Raw genomic sequence first — 18,682 nt, forward strand, 5'->3', positions numbered from 1 at the left:
AAAGCAGTTCAGAGGGAGTAGCTTTAGGACACTTGGTAAATGCTGGGAAGGTTGGTAGAGCAGTGAGCAAGATGCAGTTCTCAAGGACCAGCTTGGTGTCTACAAACCAGCTAAAAAGCTTCCCAGTGAGTGCAAGGACAGGCTCAACCTGAGGACTTCCAACAAGGGGGAAACCTAAGTCCACTTTAAACTGTATTTGTGCCCACTTGCTTCTGGCATTAGTGTATTCCCAAAGGGACATGGAGCAGTTGGAAGTATAGGAATGTCTGCTATCCATGTTTGATCTGCTGGGACTAGGTGAGAGGCCTCCTCCATGTCAGGAGCATTCCCCTCATGGCATGGTTAAGGTAAAGAAATGCTGGGCCAGCTTGTGCTCACAGAGCAAGCAAATCTCTGAGTGAGACCCTAACATTGCTGACATCAAACATCCATAGCAGGAGATCTAAGAGCTGCCCTGCAGAGGGATGCACATCAGCTCGTGGCTGACCCACCAGGATGTCTCATGAGTTTCTGGTGGGGTGCAAAAGCTGTTTGAGAACACCAAGGGACCCCTTGATGGCATACTGTAGGAGGCAAAAGGATGAGTAGTGATCTACATTTTGGTGGGACTTGGGCACTGCTCCTTTCTGCTGTCTGGAGAAGCTACCACCTGTGTGTGCATAAAGACTAAATTCACTTCCCACCTCTGCCTGCTGCAGTGAAACCCCTTTTGTGCAGGGGAGGTGAGCAGTTTGCACTTTGTGGGCTAATGCCATTCCTGGTCTGTGGAGGCAGTAAATCTCTGGCCTTTTTTTGTGTCACAGTCTCACAGTATCACTAGGGTTGGAAGAGACCTTGAGGATCATCGAGTCTAACCTGTAAAAGATTATAGATTCTCACCCTCCTGCCAAAAGATCTTGCTCTAAAGAAACCAAGTGTTGTGCTTGCCCTTGCAAAACTTTTTGCTTCAGCATTTAGAAGTTGCCATCAAGCTAGCAGAGGCAACAAAACACTCTTTGTTTCTGTTGTGCAAGCCTGAGAGAAGCTCTGGAAGAGGGCAATGATTGCTTGTCACTGTTCAGATGCTGTTAAAAGCCACTGCTGCCAAAGAAAAGGCAACACTGGAGGGGTGGGGCTGGGGGGCACCTCTATTAAAGAAAGGAAATAAGAAAAAGATGGCTCTGCCTCCACATAAAGCAAGAGGGAACTGGAGGCCTCTCTTGCCTCAAAGGCAGGAGGCTGCTGGGTGCTGAACATGAAGCCCTGAAAGAAAACTGAATGAAGCTCCACCTTTCATGGACCCTGCCATCAATGCTTTGTTCTCACGCCAGATTCCTGGACTATAAAAATCTGCCTATAAGCCAAGGAAAAAAACACTCCCCGGGAAGGATTTTCAAGTTACTGCTCCATGGCAAGATGGACATAAAAAGGGGGAGGACATTTTGGATCTTCTGTCTAATCTGGAGTTGTTGCAAAGGCAAAGAACCAGTTCAGATAGGTAAGAAAACAAACCAAACCCCAACCGACTAATTCTCAGGCTGTTTGCTCTCCATAGGTGACAAATAGGCTTCTCAAGTTAAAATGTGGAACACATGCATGGAGGAGCTGTAGGCATGCCAGGTGCTGTTTAAGATGCTTCATTTTCCTCCTTAATGCCAACCAGTTAGGTGTGTTACTTGCTGCTTCATATCACTGGGTAGTTTATCGACTGGTTTATGTCCAGACTAATCTGAAGGAGGAGACTCTCTGCATGCAGTTTGCCTCATCAAAAGAAGGCTGAGACCCTCTGCAACAAATTTCACACACAGCCTCCGTGGGAGAAGTGTCTTACCATAAAACCTCCCAGGCTTGGCTGAGCAGCATGAAATACTGCAGTGGTAGTAACCCTGATTTTTGTGGGGGCTGCTGCACTGTTGCCTCTTGGTTTGGTTTTGAATGTCTTACACTCTTTCCGGTTCTCTAATTGCCAAACAACTGATGTGACAGTTGTTGCTCTCTTAGCAATCCTAGCAATTCCCCTTCCTGGAAGGAGTAAGCTTTCTCATTTGCCCTCATTATTGTGTAGAAAGATGCTAAATGAAGGGCCTGGAGAATAAATGTGATGAAGAGGGACTGAAGGAGCTGGGGATGGTTAGCCTGGAAAAGAGGAGGCTGAAGGGAGACCTCATTGCTGTCTACAGCTACCTGAGAGGACATTGCAGAGAGGCTGGTGCTGGTCTCTTCTCCCAGGTAATTAGTGACAGAGCAAGAGGGAACAGCCTCAAGTTACAGCTGGGTAGGTTTAGACTGGACAGTAGGACATTTTTTTTCCCAGTAAGAGTGGTCAGGCACTGGAATGTGCTGCCCAGGGAGGTGGTGGAGTCCCCATCCCTGGAGGTGTTCAAGAGGGGATTGGACGTGACACTTGGTGCCATGGTCTAGTCATGAGGTCTGTGTGACAGGCTGGACTCGATGATCTTTGAGGTCTCTTCCAACCTTGGTGATACTGTGATACTGTGATACCAACCCTGGATGCATTTAAAGGTGGTTTGGATGTCGTGCTTGGGCATATGGTTTAGGGGTGAGCCTTGTAGAGTAGGGTTCTGCTTCTGGATTTGGTGATGCTGAGGGTCTGTTCCAACCTGAATGTTTCTGTGATTTCTGCAAATGACCCTAGCCCAGCACAGTGCCTTTTAAAAGCTATTTCTCTGAGGATTTCTTGGCACTTGAGCTTGTGTCATTCAAGCTCGTGTCAGCTTGAGCATTTCTATCACCAAGACCTGCATTTTTCAGTGTTCCCTGGCTGGTTCTTAGGTAGGAATATTTAATAATGCTTTTGAGTTCACAGATAGCATTAGTGACTGGGTTTGATCTGGTCTGTGAGGGATGTTGCTGTGTTGGCTTTCCTGTGTGTGCTACATTCTCAACACAGAGAAAAGTGCCTGTTTTCATTCCTCTTTCAGATGGGCCTAGGAAGAAAACACTGTAGCCAGCAGATGTTGTGTGATTCAAGGTGATTCCTATAGGCTTTGTGCAGCTCAGTGGCAGGGAAACTACTTTCTGAAGTGATGTCTGATAAGCCCTTCATGTATCAATACCTTCAAGAGAGCTACAGCTCAAAGGTTCAAGGCATGACTTTTGGTTGAGATGAAAACCAAGTAGCTTTGAGCCAACTGCTGCAGCTGGTGGCAGCCTCACCTGCTGCTCTTTTGCTTGAGGAGTCATGCCACCTATGACAGCTCCTGCAAGAGACTCAATTCAAGACTTCAAGAAGCAGGCTTTCAGAAGCAGAAAGGAGGTCTAGGCAGCCAGGGTGGGATTCCCAAGCAGAAAGGACATCTAGGCAGCCAGGGTGGGATTCCCAAGCAGAAAGGACATCTAGGCAACCAGGGTGGGGATTCCCAAGCAGAAAGGAGGTCTAGACAGCCAGGGTGGGATTCCCAAGCAGAAAGGACATCTAGGCAGCCAGGGTGGGATTCCCAAGCAGAAAGGACATCTAGACAGCCAGGGTGGAGATTCCCAAGCAGAAAGGAGATCTAGGCAGCCAGGGTGGGATTCCCAAGCAGAAAGGACATCTAGGCAGCCAGGGTGGGGATTCCCAAGCAGAAAGGAGGTCTAGGCAACCAGGATGGGATTCCCAAGCAGAAAGGAGGTCTAGGCAACCAGGGTGGGATTCCCAAGCAGAAAGGAGGTCTAGGCAGCCAGGGTGAGATTCCCCTCATTTCACTTCAGATGCTTACAGTGTAGATGCATCTATGGGCTAAATGCTGAGAGGTGCCATCTATTTTGGTAGCCCTCAACAGCCTTTATAGACAATGGAAAGAAACATGTAGTCTCAGAGCATTTTATTCTATGATTCTATTATTTTCTTCCTAGGTAGATAAGTAAGGTAGGGAACCAAACCACTTCTGCTTCTCACTGTCAACTTCAAAGTAGCCTGAGCTCATCTGCTCATAGTGGAAGGATCTCTGGCATGGACTTTGATGGTTCAGTGAGATTAAACCCCTTCCCACAAACTAGGATCTTTCAGGGATTAATATTTTTTGCCTTTGAAAAAATCTCTCCTTTAATGTTTTTCAACAACAGAAAATGAAATGAAGAAAGAAAAAAAAAAGAACAAAAAGAAGGAGGAAAAAAGAAAGGCAAACCATTTGATGTGGGGTAAATGTCTGAGCTCTCCTCCTATGGCTCTTTCTTTAGTCCAGGTCTCTACTGTCAGTAGAAGTGAATGTGCCACCTGGGGCAATTTCCATTTCCATACTTTTGACCATGTGAAGTTCACTTTTCCTGGCACCTGCACGTACGTCTTCGCTTCGCACTGCAACGACAGCTACCAGGACTTCAACATCCAGATCAGGCGCAGCAACAAGAGCAGCTTCCTCATCTACTTCACTGCCACCATCGATGGAGTGGTGCTGGAGGTGAAGGAGACAGGCATCACAGTGAATGGGGACAGGTGAGCCAAGGCCATGCTGCTGTTCCCTTGTCTGGCAGTTTTGTTGCGCTGTCAGCAGCGGTGGGCTTGTCTGGAAGGGAAGTGGTGCTCTGCTGCAGGGGTGCACGGGGCCCTGTGAGATGTTCACAGCACTTTGAACAGTGTGGGCTGAAAAGTCTATCCCATAATGGTGGAGAATGTAAATCACATCAACACCAGGATCACACAGGCTCACAGGATGTTAGGGATTGGAAGGGACCTCTGGAGATCCTCAAGTCCAACCCCTCTGCCAGAGCAGGAGCATAGAATCCAGCACAGGTCACACAGGAACACATCCAGGCTGGAAAGCCTCCAGAGAAAGGAGACTCCACAACCTCTCTGGGCAGCCTGCTCCAGGCCTCTGTGACCCTTACAGTAAAGAAGTTCTTCCTCAGACTGAGGTGGAACTTTCTATGCTGCAGTTTCCATCCATTGTCCCTTGTCCTGTCCCAGGGCAATGTTTGTGTTATAAACCCAGAAGGTTTAGGTTTCTTTGCTTTGGGATGGAAGGAGCTAAAAGCAAAGCTTTATTGATAGAAGGGGTTGATTTTGTAACTTGCAACTTGATAGTTGCTTTTTTCCCCCACCAAATGCTATTTCTGTGGTATAAACCCCACTGCTGTATGCTCCCCACTGCTCAGAAGCAGATGGTTCTTCTAGAAAGGTTTTTCTGTTTCCAGGTAGATTAGTCCAGAATATTGTACTGCTTTGTGGATCACAGCTTGTCTTGGGGCCTTCTTGCACAAAACACACAAGTTACAGTAGTCCAAAATTCCTCAACTTTAAATCCAGTCTGTAACCATAGAATCATAGAATCAATAAGGTTGGAAAAGACCTCAGAGACCATCAAGTCCAACCTATCACCCAACACCATCTAAGCAACTAAACTGTGGCACCAAGTGCCTCACCCAGGCTCTTCTTAAACACCTCCAGGGGTGGTGACTCCACCACCTCCCTGGGCAGCACATCCCAATGGTTAACAGCTCTCTCTGGGAAGAACTTTCTCCTCACCTCCAGCCTAAAGTTCCCCTGGCACAGCTTGAGACTGTGTCCTCTTGTTCTGGTGCTGGTTGCCTGCGAGAGGAGACCAGCCCCTCCTGGCTACAACCTCCCTTCAGGTAGTTGTAGAGAGCAATAAGGAAAGCAAACTGCAAGGAGCAAAAATGCTCCGTAAAGTGACTTGCACCAGCAGCTGAAATTTGGGCACAAATTTAGGGGCAGCCTTCATGAGACATGCAGTGACCTTGCTTCCATCATGCAGGCATGAGGAGAAAGTTCTTCCCAGAAAGAATAATTGGCCCTTGGAATGTGCTGCCCAGGGAAGTGGTGGAGTCCCCATCCCTGGAGGTGTTCAAAAAAGGATTGGACGTGGCACGTGAAGCCATGGTTTAGTTTGTCATGAGATGCTGGGTGCTAGGTTGGACTTGATGATCTCTGAGGTGTTTTCCAACCTTATTGATTCTATGAAGAGCCAAGGAAATATTTGGCTCTGGGGGGAACCCCTCAGAATAGAATAGACTCCACCACCTCCCCGGGCAGCCCATTCCAATGGGCAATCACTCTTTCTGTGTAAAACTTCCTCCTGACCTCCAGCCTAAACCTCCCCTGGTGCAGCCTGAGACTCTGTCCTCTTGTTCTGGTGCTGGCTGCCTGGGAGAAGAGACCAACCTCTGCCTGTCTACAACCTCCCTTCAGGTAGTTGTAGAGAGCAATAAGGTCTCCCCTGAGCCTCCTCTTCTCCAGGCTAAGCAGCCCCAGCTCCCTCAGCCTCTCCTCACAGGGCTGTGTTCCAAACCCCTCACCAACTTTGTTGCCCTTCTCTGGACATGCTCCAGCAAGTCAACATCTTATTGTAGAGAAAATTGGGGCATATAGGGCTGACTTCTCCTGACAGCCTTCTAGACACAGCCAAATATAGACTGGCATCACTCAGTTGCAATCATAGTGGCAAAGCCTAGATGTGCTTGGTAAATCAAAAGGGCAAGAAATATCTTCTCTTAGCCATTTTCTGGTTGTGTTCTTTTTCTTCAAGCTCTGGGAAAATGAACAGTGATTGTCTTGGTGAGGTGAAAAAAAATAGACTAGAATAGCAGTAGATGCTTTGAAGAGTAGCATTTTCTTTTTTGCTGCCTCCTCACTCCTGAGGGCAGTGTTGTATCTACTTATCTTGCTAACCCAACCACAGCTTGCCCTGCTGCAATCTGGCCAGCACAGAGAATCCCTAGTCTCCATGGACTCTGGTAACCTAGATCTGAGTCATGTCAGTACATTAGTAATGGAACCAGAGATCAGTTCACACCCCTGTGAATCCCAAATGGCAAGGAAAGCCTGGGAGGATGATGAGGACCTGCAATATCCTCACGTGGAGGGACTGTTTAGGATGCTGGGTAGTGATAGGACTGGGGGGAAAGGAGCAAAACTGTAAGTGGGTAGTTTCAGATTGGATGTTAGGAAGAAGTTCTTCATGTGAGGCCATGAGACACTGGAACATCTGCAAAGCTTCCCCACTCTCAGTATTTTCCATCCAGCTTTCCTAAACCTTTACAGTAAGGCAATGATTTATAGTCACAAATAACAAAGAAGGGCCAGAGAAGGGCCACGAGGAGGAGCAGAGGGCTGGAGCTGCTCTGCTATGGAGACAGACTGAGAGAGTTGGGGTTGTGCAGTCTGCAGAGGAGGAGGCTTCAAGGAGACCTAATTGTGGCCTTCCAGGATCTGAAGGGGGCTACAAGAAAGCTGGGCAGGAGCTTTTGAGGGTGTCAGGGAGTGATTAGGAGTAGGGGGAATGGAGAAAAACTAGAAGTGGGGAGATTCAGACTGGATGTTAGGAAGTTGTTCCCCATGAGGGTGGTGAGAGGCAGGAACAGGTTGCCCAGGGAGGTGGTGGAAGCCTCCTGCCTGGAGGTTTTTGTAGCCAGGCTGGAGGTGGCTGTGAGCAACTTGCTATAGTGTGAGGTGTCCCTGCCCATGGCAGGGGGGTGGAACTGGCTGAGCCTTGAGGTCCCTTCCAACCCTGACAATTCTGTGATTCTATGATTTCCTCAGTGCTGTGAACTTGCTCCTTACAACCTTTTGGGTGAGATCCTCAGGCTATCACCAAACCCTATTACAAGAGGGATGTGGAGGTGCTGGAACGTGTCCAGAGAAGGGCCACAAGGATGATCAGAGGGCTGGAGCACCTCTCCTATGAGGACAGACTGAAGGAGTTGGGACTGTTCAGTCTGGAGAAGAGAAGGCTCCCAGGTGACCTAATTGTGGCCTTCCAGGATCTGAAGGGGGCTACAGGAAGGCTGGGGAAGGACTTTTCAGGATCTCAGGTAGTGATAGGACTAGGGGGAATGGAATGAAGCTGGAGGTGGAGAGATTCAGGCTAGATGTGAGGAGGAGGTTCTTCACCATGAGAGTGGTGAGACCCTGGAATGTGTTGTCCAGGGAGGTGGTCGAGGCCCTGTCCCTGGAGGTGTTTAAGAGAAGGCTGGATGAGGCTCTGGCCAGCCTGATCTAGTGTAGGGTGTCCCTGCCCATGGCAGGGGGGTTGGAACTAGATGATCCTTGTGGTCCCTTCCAACCCTGAATGAAACTATGAAACTATGAAACTGAGCTGCATTGATACCCATTGAATAGCTGCTATGGTATTGACACAGTCCTGACCAAACACACTGTGTTGCATGGGTAAAGGTCACAGTGGACAAGGTGACCACAGCTATATTTAATGCATTGTGTGGATGAGGGCTGACCCTGAAAAGAATGTCCTCTTGGGTTATTTATGCTCTTTTTGATTCTAGTTTCTTTTTTGTTCCTGTATCTCTGAGGGGATTTCATCAGTGTTTTTCTCAATGCAATCTGGTTTGTTCCCTCCGATCTCCAGGATCCCCTTGCCCTTCAGCTTGAAGAGCATCCTGATTGAAGACACCTGCACTTACTTCCGAGTCACTTCCAAGCTGGGCCTGACACTCAAGTGGAACTGGGCTGACACTCTCCTAGTATGAACAGCCAGTTAGTTATTTTTCTCTTGCTGAACCTCATCAGTGATGAAAAGCAGAGCTGGATGCAGGCACTGTGCTGCTATTAAGAGACTGTGGGGGAAGACATGGCTGTATCCATAAGCTGATAGGGACATACTCACCTGGGTAGTAGTTTTATAGGGCAGGGTCATGGAGCCACAATTCCTAGGCAAACTCTTTTGTCATTTCATGTGACACTTCATGTTAAACCCTGCAGATATCACCTCTGCAGCTATCTGCTTCCTCCTGGAGCACTGGCAGCAGCATAACCTGTCCCTCCAGCTCTGACTTGTCAGTTATTCTACAGCTTATGTGGGAAGCTAAGCTGTGTGGCCAGTTCAGATGTTGGCTTCTCATTCCAAAGCCTTCCTGTGTGGGAGTTTTCATCTAAACATCCACCCAAACCCAGCCTTTTCTGCAATAATTTACACTTTGGGCTGTGAACAGAGTCAGGACTGAGGTTAAATAAGTAAAGGTTGTATGTTGTGTTTTGCTGCTCAGAGAGAGGGTAGAAGGTGAACAGAGCAGAGGGAAACCAGGAAGCGACCAAGATCAGGAAGAAATATTCAACTTTAGTTTTAATGAAGTATTTATTCCCCCCCCCCCCCCCCCCATCCCCCAGTTTCCTCTGTACTAATTCTTTCCTGAAGTATTCTAGGCCCTACCTGTAGAGTGGACATAACTGTAGGGTAAGACACTTGCAGAAGCACTGCTTGGTTTTGGTGGAGCTGTGTTTCAGCAGTGCTACCCTCCAAGCGTGTAGGAGTGATTAGATTTGATAGTTTTATCTAGCAAGGCAACACTGTGCTAACCTGGCTCCTGAATATGGACAGAACAAGGGGCAGTACACCCTTAGGAATGCTATGAAGTTTTCTATTTAGCCTGTGGACTACAAAAAGCCCTGGGTATGGCTAAAAGCTGCCCAGAGGCTGCTTCAGCACAGCTTCCAGCATCCGAGCACTGTTCTCTGACCTGCCCAGGGTGGGGCTGTGGTACCACATGCCTATACACACCAGTGTCCCTATATGAGGAGGTACTGGTCCAAGAACTAGTCCAGCATTCAGTTGTCTCTTTAGTGAGCAGGAATGATGATTGCTAGAAGAACATCTTCCCATTTAAATTCAGCCTGTCTCCAGGTGGGTTTGGTGGCACAGAAAAGGAGACTGCTCCAAATGAACCTCTCTGCCCCTGTGCTATAGTGGTGTGAGCTGCTTCATAACCTGTGCTGCTGAGGTGGGGAACAGCCCTTTAAACTCTGAAGTTTCTCTTTCCTTTTCTCTTGTAGCTGGACCTGGAAGAAACATATAAACAGAAAATATGTGGCCTGTGTGGGAACTACGATGGCAGTGAGAAGAATGATTTGATTTTGGATGGTAGGCCATGAACACAGCACATTCCACACTGTTAATAGGTGACATGACCCTTGGTGCCTGTTTCCTTTAAGCAGGGTTCTAGGTTTCCTGACAGGAACTCTGAAATACAGGAAGATTTCCACTTACTGGAGATGTATTTTAAGAGACTCTGGGCTGATTTTGATGAGGGTGGTGAAACACTGGCCCAGGTTGCCCAGATTGGTGGCAGATCCCGGGCTTTCATCCCCTGGACTGTCCCAGGTCAGGTTGGACAGGGCTCTCAGCACCCTGCTCCACTTGCAGATGTCCCTGCTGACTGCAAGGGCATTGAACTAGATCAGAGAATCACAGAATGTTAGGGGTTGGAAGGGAACTCTGAAGATCATCCAATCCAAGCCCCCTGCTAGAGCAGGATTACCTAGGGCAGCTCACACAGGAACGCAGCCAGGTGGGTTTTGAAAGTCTCCAGAGAAGAACTCCATAGTCTCTCTGGGCAGCCTGCTCCAGGGCTCCAGCACCCTCACAGTAAGAAAATTTTTCCTTATGTTTATGTGGAACCTCCTCTGCTCCACACTGAGCAAGCTTGAAAGGTCTCTTCCAACCCAGACCATTCTGTGGTTCTGTGACTCTAGGATTCTCTGCTGCTTGCAACCTTGCAGTCTCAAGCTTTGCACCAAAATTCATTACTTGGTGGTTGTTCAACCCCATTATCAGCTGAGTAGTGAAGTGTGAGGAACTTAGTAGTCCCCCAGGAGGCACGAGTACGTTTTCTCTCCTTTTGTTTTCATCATTTTACCTCTGGGCATCAGGTATGGTTACTTTTGCCTCTGTAAGGGAAAGGAATCATCAGCACTAGGGCAGAGCTTTCACTCTGAGCGTCTTTGCAGAAGCTGTGGTGCCATCCACTGACACCTTCAGGTATGGCACCGAACGTGGAAGAGGCCAAACAGCAGACAGCTGAGGCTACCACCCTGCAGCAGGCTGTATGAAAGAAACCTTCCTCTTGGGATGTTAGCTGCAGGACTGAAGCCCAGGTTATAACATCATCCCTTTGTGTAATACCTAAGTCTAGAAAAGCACAGATGACCTTTGGAGATCCCTTATGACCCAGACCTGCCCAGGGAGGTGGTGGAGTCACCATCCCTGGAGGTGTTCAAGGGGAGATTGGATGTGGCACTTGGTGCCATGGTCTAGTCATGAGGTCTGTGGTGATGGGTTGGACTCGAGGTCTCTTCCAACCTTGGTTATACTGTGATACTGTGATCTACCTCACCCATTCAGAAAGAATCTTGAGATCTCACTACACAGACCACTTGCAGTGATAGATGTGGTTCTCATTCTCACATTTCATCTCATAGAATCACAGAATTGTTGTGTTGTAAGAGGCTTTTAATGATTGTCCAGCCCAGCCATTAACCCAGCACTGCCAGGTGGCCACTAAACCATGTCCCTCAACACCCCATTTACATGGCTTTTAAACCCCTCCAGAGAAGGAGACTCCGCAGCCTCTCTGGGCAGCCTGTTCCAGGGCTTCACAACCCCACAAGGTTTCTGCATGCACCTTAGCAGTGCTTCTGCATGCACCTTAGCAGTGCTTCTGCCCTTCTCAAGCACACTAGGCAGAAACTAGAGCTGGCTCAAATGTTTCTGAATAAACAGTTTGCTACTGAGAAGCAAATTGGCATTCAAGGTCAGGCTCGATGGGGTTGTGAGCAACCTGATCTAGTTGGGGATGTCCCTGCTTACTGCAGGGGGGGCTGGACTGGATGACCTATAAAGGTCCCTTCCAACCCAGATCATTCTGTGATTCTAAGCAGTGTTTTAAGAAAAATGAGGTGTTCTTTTATGCATCAGGTTCCCACACCTGGTGATTAAGTGGCCGCCCCTGTCTCTCCTTTTTGATCTCAACACATCCTTCTCCCTGTGCTGAGCAGGCTGCAGCCTATCTGGCTCCCAAGCTAAGGTTCACTGCATGTAAAGACCCAAAGTTTCATAGAATGGTTTGGGTTGGAAGGGATCTCCAAAGGTCATCTGGTCCAATCCCCCTGCAGTGAGCAGGGACATCCCCAACTAGATCAGGATGCCCAGAGCCCTGTCCAGCCTCACCTCCAATATCTCCAGGGATGGAGCCTCAACCACCTCCCTGGGCAACTTGTCCCAGTGTTCCTCGTGGTAAAGAACTTCTTCCTTGTTTCTTACCTTCAGATCTTTCTCTTGAAGAAAACAAATCATTAGCTAGAGAATGCCACTTCTGCATGGAGTAGCTCTTCTTGAAACTTTATGCACTTGAATGTCAGTTGAGGTCCTTGGCCAATCCCAGGGCTTCGGGAGCGCTTCTCTTTGCAGAACAGTTAGTGGTAAAGCACCAAAAAATGTTCCTGTGGAGGTCATTCAATCATGGAGAAAACGAAATCAGAGAATGGGTTAGGAAAAAATAAAGATTCCAAACCTTGCCAGGAAGGTTTCTACCAGCCAGGGTCACATTTCTGGTAATGCTTTGTTAAAGTGCCCCCCTCCAGCTACTGCCATGGTTACACCCATGAATTTTGTGCCTCTCCTGCTCTTTCCTCTCATCTTCTCTGGCCTGTAGATACAATACATTTCCAGATGATTGCAAACCTATGCACCTAAGGCTGTACTTGAGTTTGTGATAGTAGAAGGCAGACTAAAATGGATGAGCATTACAGATCCAAATGCAAAATTCTGTGAGGTAAAATACAGCCTTAACAAACAGAAGCCTTTGGAAGTGATGAGGTGCAACAGAAAGGCCAAGGCTCAGGTGACAGCAAGCCTTGACACAAGCATGCCAGGCTCCTTGCTCAAGCTCAGGAGAAACTATGCAGAGCTCACAGAATGGTCTGGGTTGGAAGAGACCTCCAAAGGTCGTGGAGTCCAAAGTTGCCATTCTTCATAGTATGGATACTGTGGTTAAATGTGGGTGAAGAGCATTGTGCCACAGAGCCCAGAGTGCATCTCCATAGCCCATTAGCAGATGTGAAAGATTTCAGGCAGTAACTTGGATGTGTCTGGGGATTTTGCAGGGTATAAAATGCACCCAAGGCAGTTTGGGAACTTCCACAAAGTAGAGGACCCACTGGGGAAGTGTGCTGATGTGACCCCAGATGACCACACCGGAAGACATCCTAGGAGGCAAGACGACAGATGCAGTAAATATGTAAGTGTGTGTGGACAAGAAGTACAAACCCTCATGAAGCACAGCCATGGAGAGACTGAGCTGTGGAGGACAGACCATGCACTAGACTGAATTTTTCAGACCTCTACCCATGAATCTGAGCAAAATGTTGAATAGCTTACTGTGGTGTTAAAGAAGTAGGGGTAGTGCAAAGTGTGTAAGCAAACAAGAACTTCCAGTCCCAGAAGCAGCCCCTCATGGCCAAAAGTTAGGCTGGAGAATCACAGAGTCATAGAATAGTCCATCTCAGAAGGGATCTCCAAAGGTCCTCCAGTCTGACCTCCCTGCAGCCAGCAGGGACATCCCCAACTAGATAGGTTGCCCAGAGCCCTGTCCAGCCTCACCTTGAGTATCTCCAGGGATAGGACCTCAATCACCTCCCTGGGCAACCTGTTGCAGTGTTCCACCACCCTCATGGTGCAGATCTTGTTCCTAGCATCCAGTCTAAATCTGCTCATCCTGTCACTGCAGGCATTTGTAAACGGCCTCTCTCCATCCTTCTTGTAGCCCCCTTCAGGCACTGGAAGGCTGGTATTAGGCCTCCACAGAACCTTTTCCTCTCCAGGCTGAATACCCCCAGCTCCCTCAGCCTGTCCTCATAGCAGAGCTTCTCCAATTCCCTGATCATTCTCAAGGACCTCCTCTGGACCTGCTCCATCAGGTCCATGTCCTTCCTGGACCTAATGGAGGGGTTCCAGAGGAGGGCAACTGGAATGATCTAATCTGTAACCTGAATGATCCTGTGACCCTGGAACTGTGTTATCACGGCTAGGAATGCACATTCATACACCTTGAATTCAGTAAAATGCTAAGTTTTGCCTTTCTTGTCCTTCTTTTCTTTCTTTACAGAGAAAGAAATGCAAGAAGCTGATGTCCAGGTTTGGAAACTGCCCCAAGGTGGTTGCCTTTGATGACTACGTCGAGACCTGTGCTGAGGACATGTGCAGCTGTGCAGTTAATTCTTCTCACTCTGATTTGGTTTCCAGCTGCATATGCAGCACTTTAAACCAATACTCTCGAGACTGTGTCCTCAGGAAAGGAGACCCTGGGGACTGGAGAACCAAAGAACTTTGCTGTAAGTAACTATGGGCCTGGAGGTTTCTTTCAGGACAACATACTCTGATCCCAGCAGAGCAAAGCTAGGAGCTCTGTTGGCCGCTTGGGATCCAGCTGTAGAAGCACTTGACAAAAACAGTGCTAAAGGAAAAGCTTCTACAAATGTAACTTGATTTTGCTCCTTAAATTAGAACTACATCTCATTATTGTCCTCCTTCTCCTAATAGAGTAGAGTAGAATAGAGTAGAGTAGAATAGAATTAATCATGTTGGAAAAGACTTTCGAGATCATCAAGTCCAACCTATCACCCAACACCATCTCATCAACTTAACAAAGGCACCAAGTGCCTCATCCAGGCTCTTCCTAAACATTTCCAGTGATGGTAACTCCACCACCTCCCTGGGCTGCACATTCCCATGGCCAATCTCTCTATGAAGAACTTCTTCCTAACATCTGTCTTAAACCTCCCCTGGCACAGCTTGAGACTGTGTCCTCTTGTTCTGGTGCTGCTTGCCTGGGAGAAGAGACCAACCCCCACCTGGCTACAACCTCCCTTCAGGGAGTTGGAGAGAGCAAGAAGGTCTCCCCTGAGCCTCCTCTTCTCCAGGCTAAGCAACCCCAGCTCCCTCAGCCTCTCCTCACAGGGCTTGTGCTCCAAACCCCTCCCCAGCCTCGTTGCCCTTCTCTGGACATAGCATGGCTACCTTTGCTCCAGTTCTGAGTTTTATCATGGATGATTACCTCATAAATAGTTCTGGCTTAAACATTGACACAGAATCAGAATCTAGAGGTCATCTAGTCTAGTCAGAAGTAGTCACTGAGAAGCCTAATGTGTTTGTCCTTAGCTTCATCCTGTGCTTTTGTACTCAGCAGTCGCAGCTACTGAGCAGGAAATCGCTGTAAATCCAGGGGCATGCCCACAGGTAGTTCTCCCAAACTGCTGGTGTGGATTGGGATAGAAAATTAATGTCAGAATGACTGATGCTATGGACAAAAATAAGCTGTTATGACCCCATAAATGATTCTGCTGTCCTCTGCTTGTATCAAAGCCACAGAAAACCTTGAGCTAGTAAAAGGATGTGAAATAACTCACATTTCCCAGCAGTCCGATTTTCTCCAAAGCTGACATAAAAGTGACCATAAAAAAGTTCCTTTGAGAGGTTAAACAAACATGACACAGGTGGAGAGAGAGTTTTGCAAGCAAGTTGGGGGTGGGGAGGGGCTGGGAAGGAGGAAGAAGGAATTGAGTAGTGACACAATGATTAGAGGGCTCTTATGAGTACTTCATTAACATCCCCTGTTTTCATCTGGTCCTGCAGATCAGGGATGCCCTAACAACATGGAATACATGGAGTGTGGAAACTCCTGTGCTGACACATGTGCTGACCCAGAAAGGAGCAAGATTTGTAAAGCCCCATGTACAGATGGCTGCTTCTGTCCTCCTGGTAAGGCAAGAAGTTCACTTCTACCTACAACAATATCCAGGGGCAAAGGTGGAAGCTGCTCAGTGGCAGTCATTTTTCTGCAGCATTTTATATTAGAATCAATGAAATAACTCTTTCTGTGTAACATTTTCACATGAAAACCAATGAATAACAGCTCCAAGGCCCAGCTTGGCACTGTGCTGGGCCATCCATTTCAACTACATTCTTACCCTGAAAGGATGGAGCAGATGATCCTTGAGGTCCCTTCCAACTTGGTATTCTATCAATAAACTCTTTCTTCTGGGATAAATGATGGAATGGGATGGAATGGAATGGAATGGGATGGGATGGGATGGAATGGGATGGAATGGAATGGAATGGAATGGGATGGGATGGAATGGAATGGAATGGGATGGGTTGGAATGGAATGGAATGGAATGGAATGGAATGGAATGGAATAAACCAGGTTGGAAAAGACCTTTGAGATCATCAAGTCCAACCTATCACCCAACACCATCTAATCAATTAAACCATGGCACCAAGAGCCTCATCCAGGCTCTTAATTCACAGCTTTTTCTTGGAAGAACCAGAGCTGTAAAGATTCAGGATCCAGACCCTCAAGGAAAAAGAGAGAAAGATTTCTAAGGGCTAGAACAGACAAACAATGGTAGAGATGAGGAATGATGAGAGATATTCCCTAGACAGTGAGAAAGCAGCAGGTGCCTGGTGAGGAGCCAGACCTTACTGTAGCTTCAGTCACACATAATATAAATGCATTGCCAGGCATCTGCATGAAGTAGAGGCTCAGATGTAGGGCTGGTTTTTGATAGACTCACTAAGAGAAGAGGATGGAAACTGCTTCCCACCCTTGCAACCTGGCATTTGATAATCCTTCTCATAGTGACCTGTTCCAGCAAAGATACTCTTTGGGTTTTGCATTGCTTTCATTTGAGCTGGAGTGAAAAACGTTACCTAGCCACTGACACCTGAAAGGGTCTGGCATGGCCTTCTCCTTAAAACTTACCCAGCCATTTACAGAAATGCTGAATTGCCCACAGAGCCTTCCTTATTCTCATCTTCCCTCGTGGTGTTTCCCAGAGTCATCAAAGGAATACTAACTAGCCAATGTGTCTGCACAGGAACCATCCTTGATGACCTCGGAGGCAAAAAATGCATCCCCAGAGACAGCTGCCCCTGCATGTTCCAAGGCAAAGTCTACATGTCTGGAGGGACTTACTCCACTCCCTGCCAAAACTGGTACTGTTGAGAACTTGATTGCATTAACAAAGCAAAAGAATTGATGTCAGAGTGTTGATGAATTGCTTTCTGGTCTTTTCTCCATTCCCCCTTCCCCCCATTTCTAACCTTTTTGTCTTAAATAATAATGAAAAGCCTAGGTCTGAATTTCAGCCATACAGGAAAACTTCGAGGTAGTCCTCAACCTCACATAGTTTCCACCCCCTCTCCTGGAACTGCCAGCAAAAACTGAGCTCAAGTTTTCAGACTGCAGAAAAAATGAGACTCTTGACTGCTTAGTTAGGAGGCATTGACCTCTAAAGTGAGGCAGGGAGTCCTACCACGTTAATAAATTAGATTCCAAACCACCTGCAGAAGATCTGCAGAAGGCTGTCTCAAGGCCTGGGTCTCAAAAGTCCTGGTCCTTGAGAATGATCTGGTTTGGAAAAAACAGCCCCTGTAACTTCAACCCATCTCCACCCTGCACTAGCTCAAGGTGGTAAGACCTCAAATATATTATTCTCAAGCCACTTTTATTTCCTACACTGATATCCATCTGGTGAATGTTCTGTTCGAGCTCCTGTGATACACAGCACTTTTCCATGGCCCTGAGCATAACCTTTACCATAGAGAGGAATGCAGTATGCTGTGGTGCACGTTGGGGTAGACCAGTTGCTCTGCAAACTATTCTGGATTGAGGATTTCCTGCATTTTGAGGAAATACTTCTCAAAACTGCAGTTTTGAGGAACTGAGCTCGATGGGCTTTGGGTGTTTCCCATCCAGCCACATCCTCACTCCTCACAAAGCCTGAGCAGATGTGGCTGGGCTGTTCTCCCCTTGTGTGCACAGCTCCAGCCCCTCAGTTTAGGAAGGATATCAAGACACTTGAAGGTGTCCAGAGAAGGGCAACAAGGCTGGGGAGAGGCCTTGAGCACAGCCCTGTGAGGAGAGGCTGAGGGAGCTGGGATTAGAATAGAATAGAATAGAATAGAATAGAATAGAATAGAATAGACCAGACCAGGTTGGAAGAGACCTTGAAGATCATCGTGTCCAACCCATCATCCAACACCACCCAACCAACTAAACCATGCAACCAAGCACCCTATCAAATCTCCTCCTGAACACCTCCAGTGATGGTGACTCCACCACCTCCCTGAGCAGCACATTCCAATGGCCAATCACTCTCTCTGTGTAAAACTTCCTCCTAACCTCCAGCCTAAACCTCCCCTGGTGCAGCTTGAGACTGTGTCCTCTTGTTCTGGTACTGGCTGCCTGGGAGAAGAGACCAAACTCTCCCTGTCTACAACCCCCCTTCAGGTAGTTGTAGAGAGCAATAAGGTCACCCCTGAGTCTTCTCTTCTCCAGGCTAAGCAGCCCCAGCTCCCTCAGCCTCTCCTCATAGGGCTGTGTTCCCAACCCCTCACCAACTTTGTTGCCCTTCTCTGGACACGCTCCAGCAAGCCAACCTCCTTCCTAAACTGAGGGGCCCAGAACTGGATTGTTTAGCCTGGAGAAGAGGAGGCTCAGGGGAGACCTTCTTGCTGTCTACAACTACCTGAAAGGTGGTGGTAGCCAGGAAGGGGTTGGTCTCTTCTCTCAGGCAACCAGCACCAGAACAAGAGGACACAGTCTCAAGCTGCGCCAGGGGAAGTCTAGGCTCGAGGTGAGGAGAAAGTTCTTCACCAAGAGAGTGATTGCCCATTGGAATGTGCCACCCAGGGAGGTGGTGGAGTCCCCATCCCTGGAGGTGTTCAAGAGGGGATTGGATGTGGCACTTGGTGCCATGGTTTAGTCATGAGGTCTGTGGTGACAGGTTGGACTTGGTGATCTTTGAGGTCTCTTCTAACCTTGGTGATACTGTGAGACGGTGATACTGTGAGACTGTGATACTGTATCTGCTCATTATCTCACCATTAGATACTGAAACATTGCATCAACAACCTGCTGAAAGGTTGCAGCAGGAGCCTGAAATTTTGCAAGATCC

The 18,682-nt window shown here is 47.9% G+C and overlaps 1 protein-coding gene across 1 annotated transcript in view; it reads left to right on the forward strand.

Annotated features, from left to right (window-relative positions):
* The first annotated feature begins 1,395 nt into the window (after window positions 1–1,395).
* Window positions 1,396–18,682, forward strand: part of LOC137445789 (mucin-5B) — a 79,468-nt gene continuing 62,181 nt past the window's right edge. The window contains exons 1-8 of the mRNA XM_068147784.1: window positions 1,396–1,477; window positions 4,159–4,414; window positions 8,301–8,415; window positions 9,722–9,809; window positions 12,830–12,963; window positions 13,831–14,056; window positions 15,357–15,482; window positions 16,601–16,718. Of these exons, the coding sequence (XP_068003885.1) occupies window positions 1,396–1,477; window positions 4,159–4,414; window positions 8,301–8,415; window positions 9,722–9,809; window positions 12,830–12,963; window positions 13,831–14,056; window positions 15,357–15,482; window positions 16,601–16,718 (1,145 nt within the window). The remainder of the gene's footprint in view (window positions 1,478–4,158; window positions 4,415–8,300; window positions 8,416–9,721; window positions 9,810–12,829; window positions 12,964–13,830; window positions 14,057–15,356; window positions 15,483–16,600; window positions 16,719–18,682) is intronic.

Source organism: Melanerpes formicivorus, unplaced genomic scaffold (genome assembly GCF_026170545.1).
Source record: "Melanerpes formicivorus ecotype bairdi unplaced genomic scaffold, bMelFor1.0.p_v2 SCAF_16, whole genome shotgun sequence".
Lineage (NCBI taxonomy): Eukaryota > Metazoa > Chordata > Aves > Piciformes > Picidae > Melanerpes > Melanerpes formicivorus.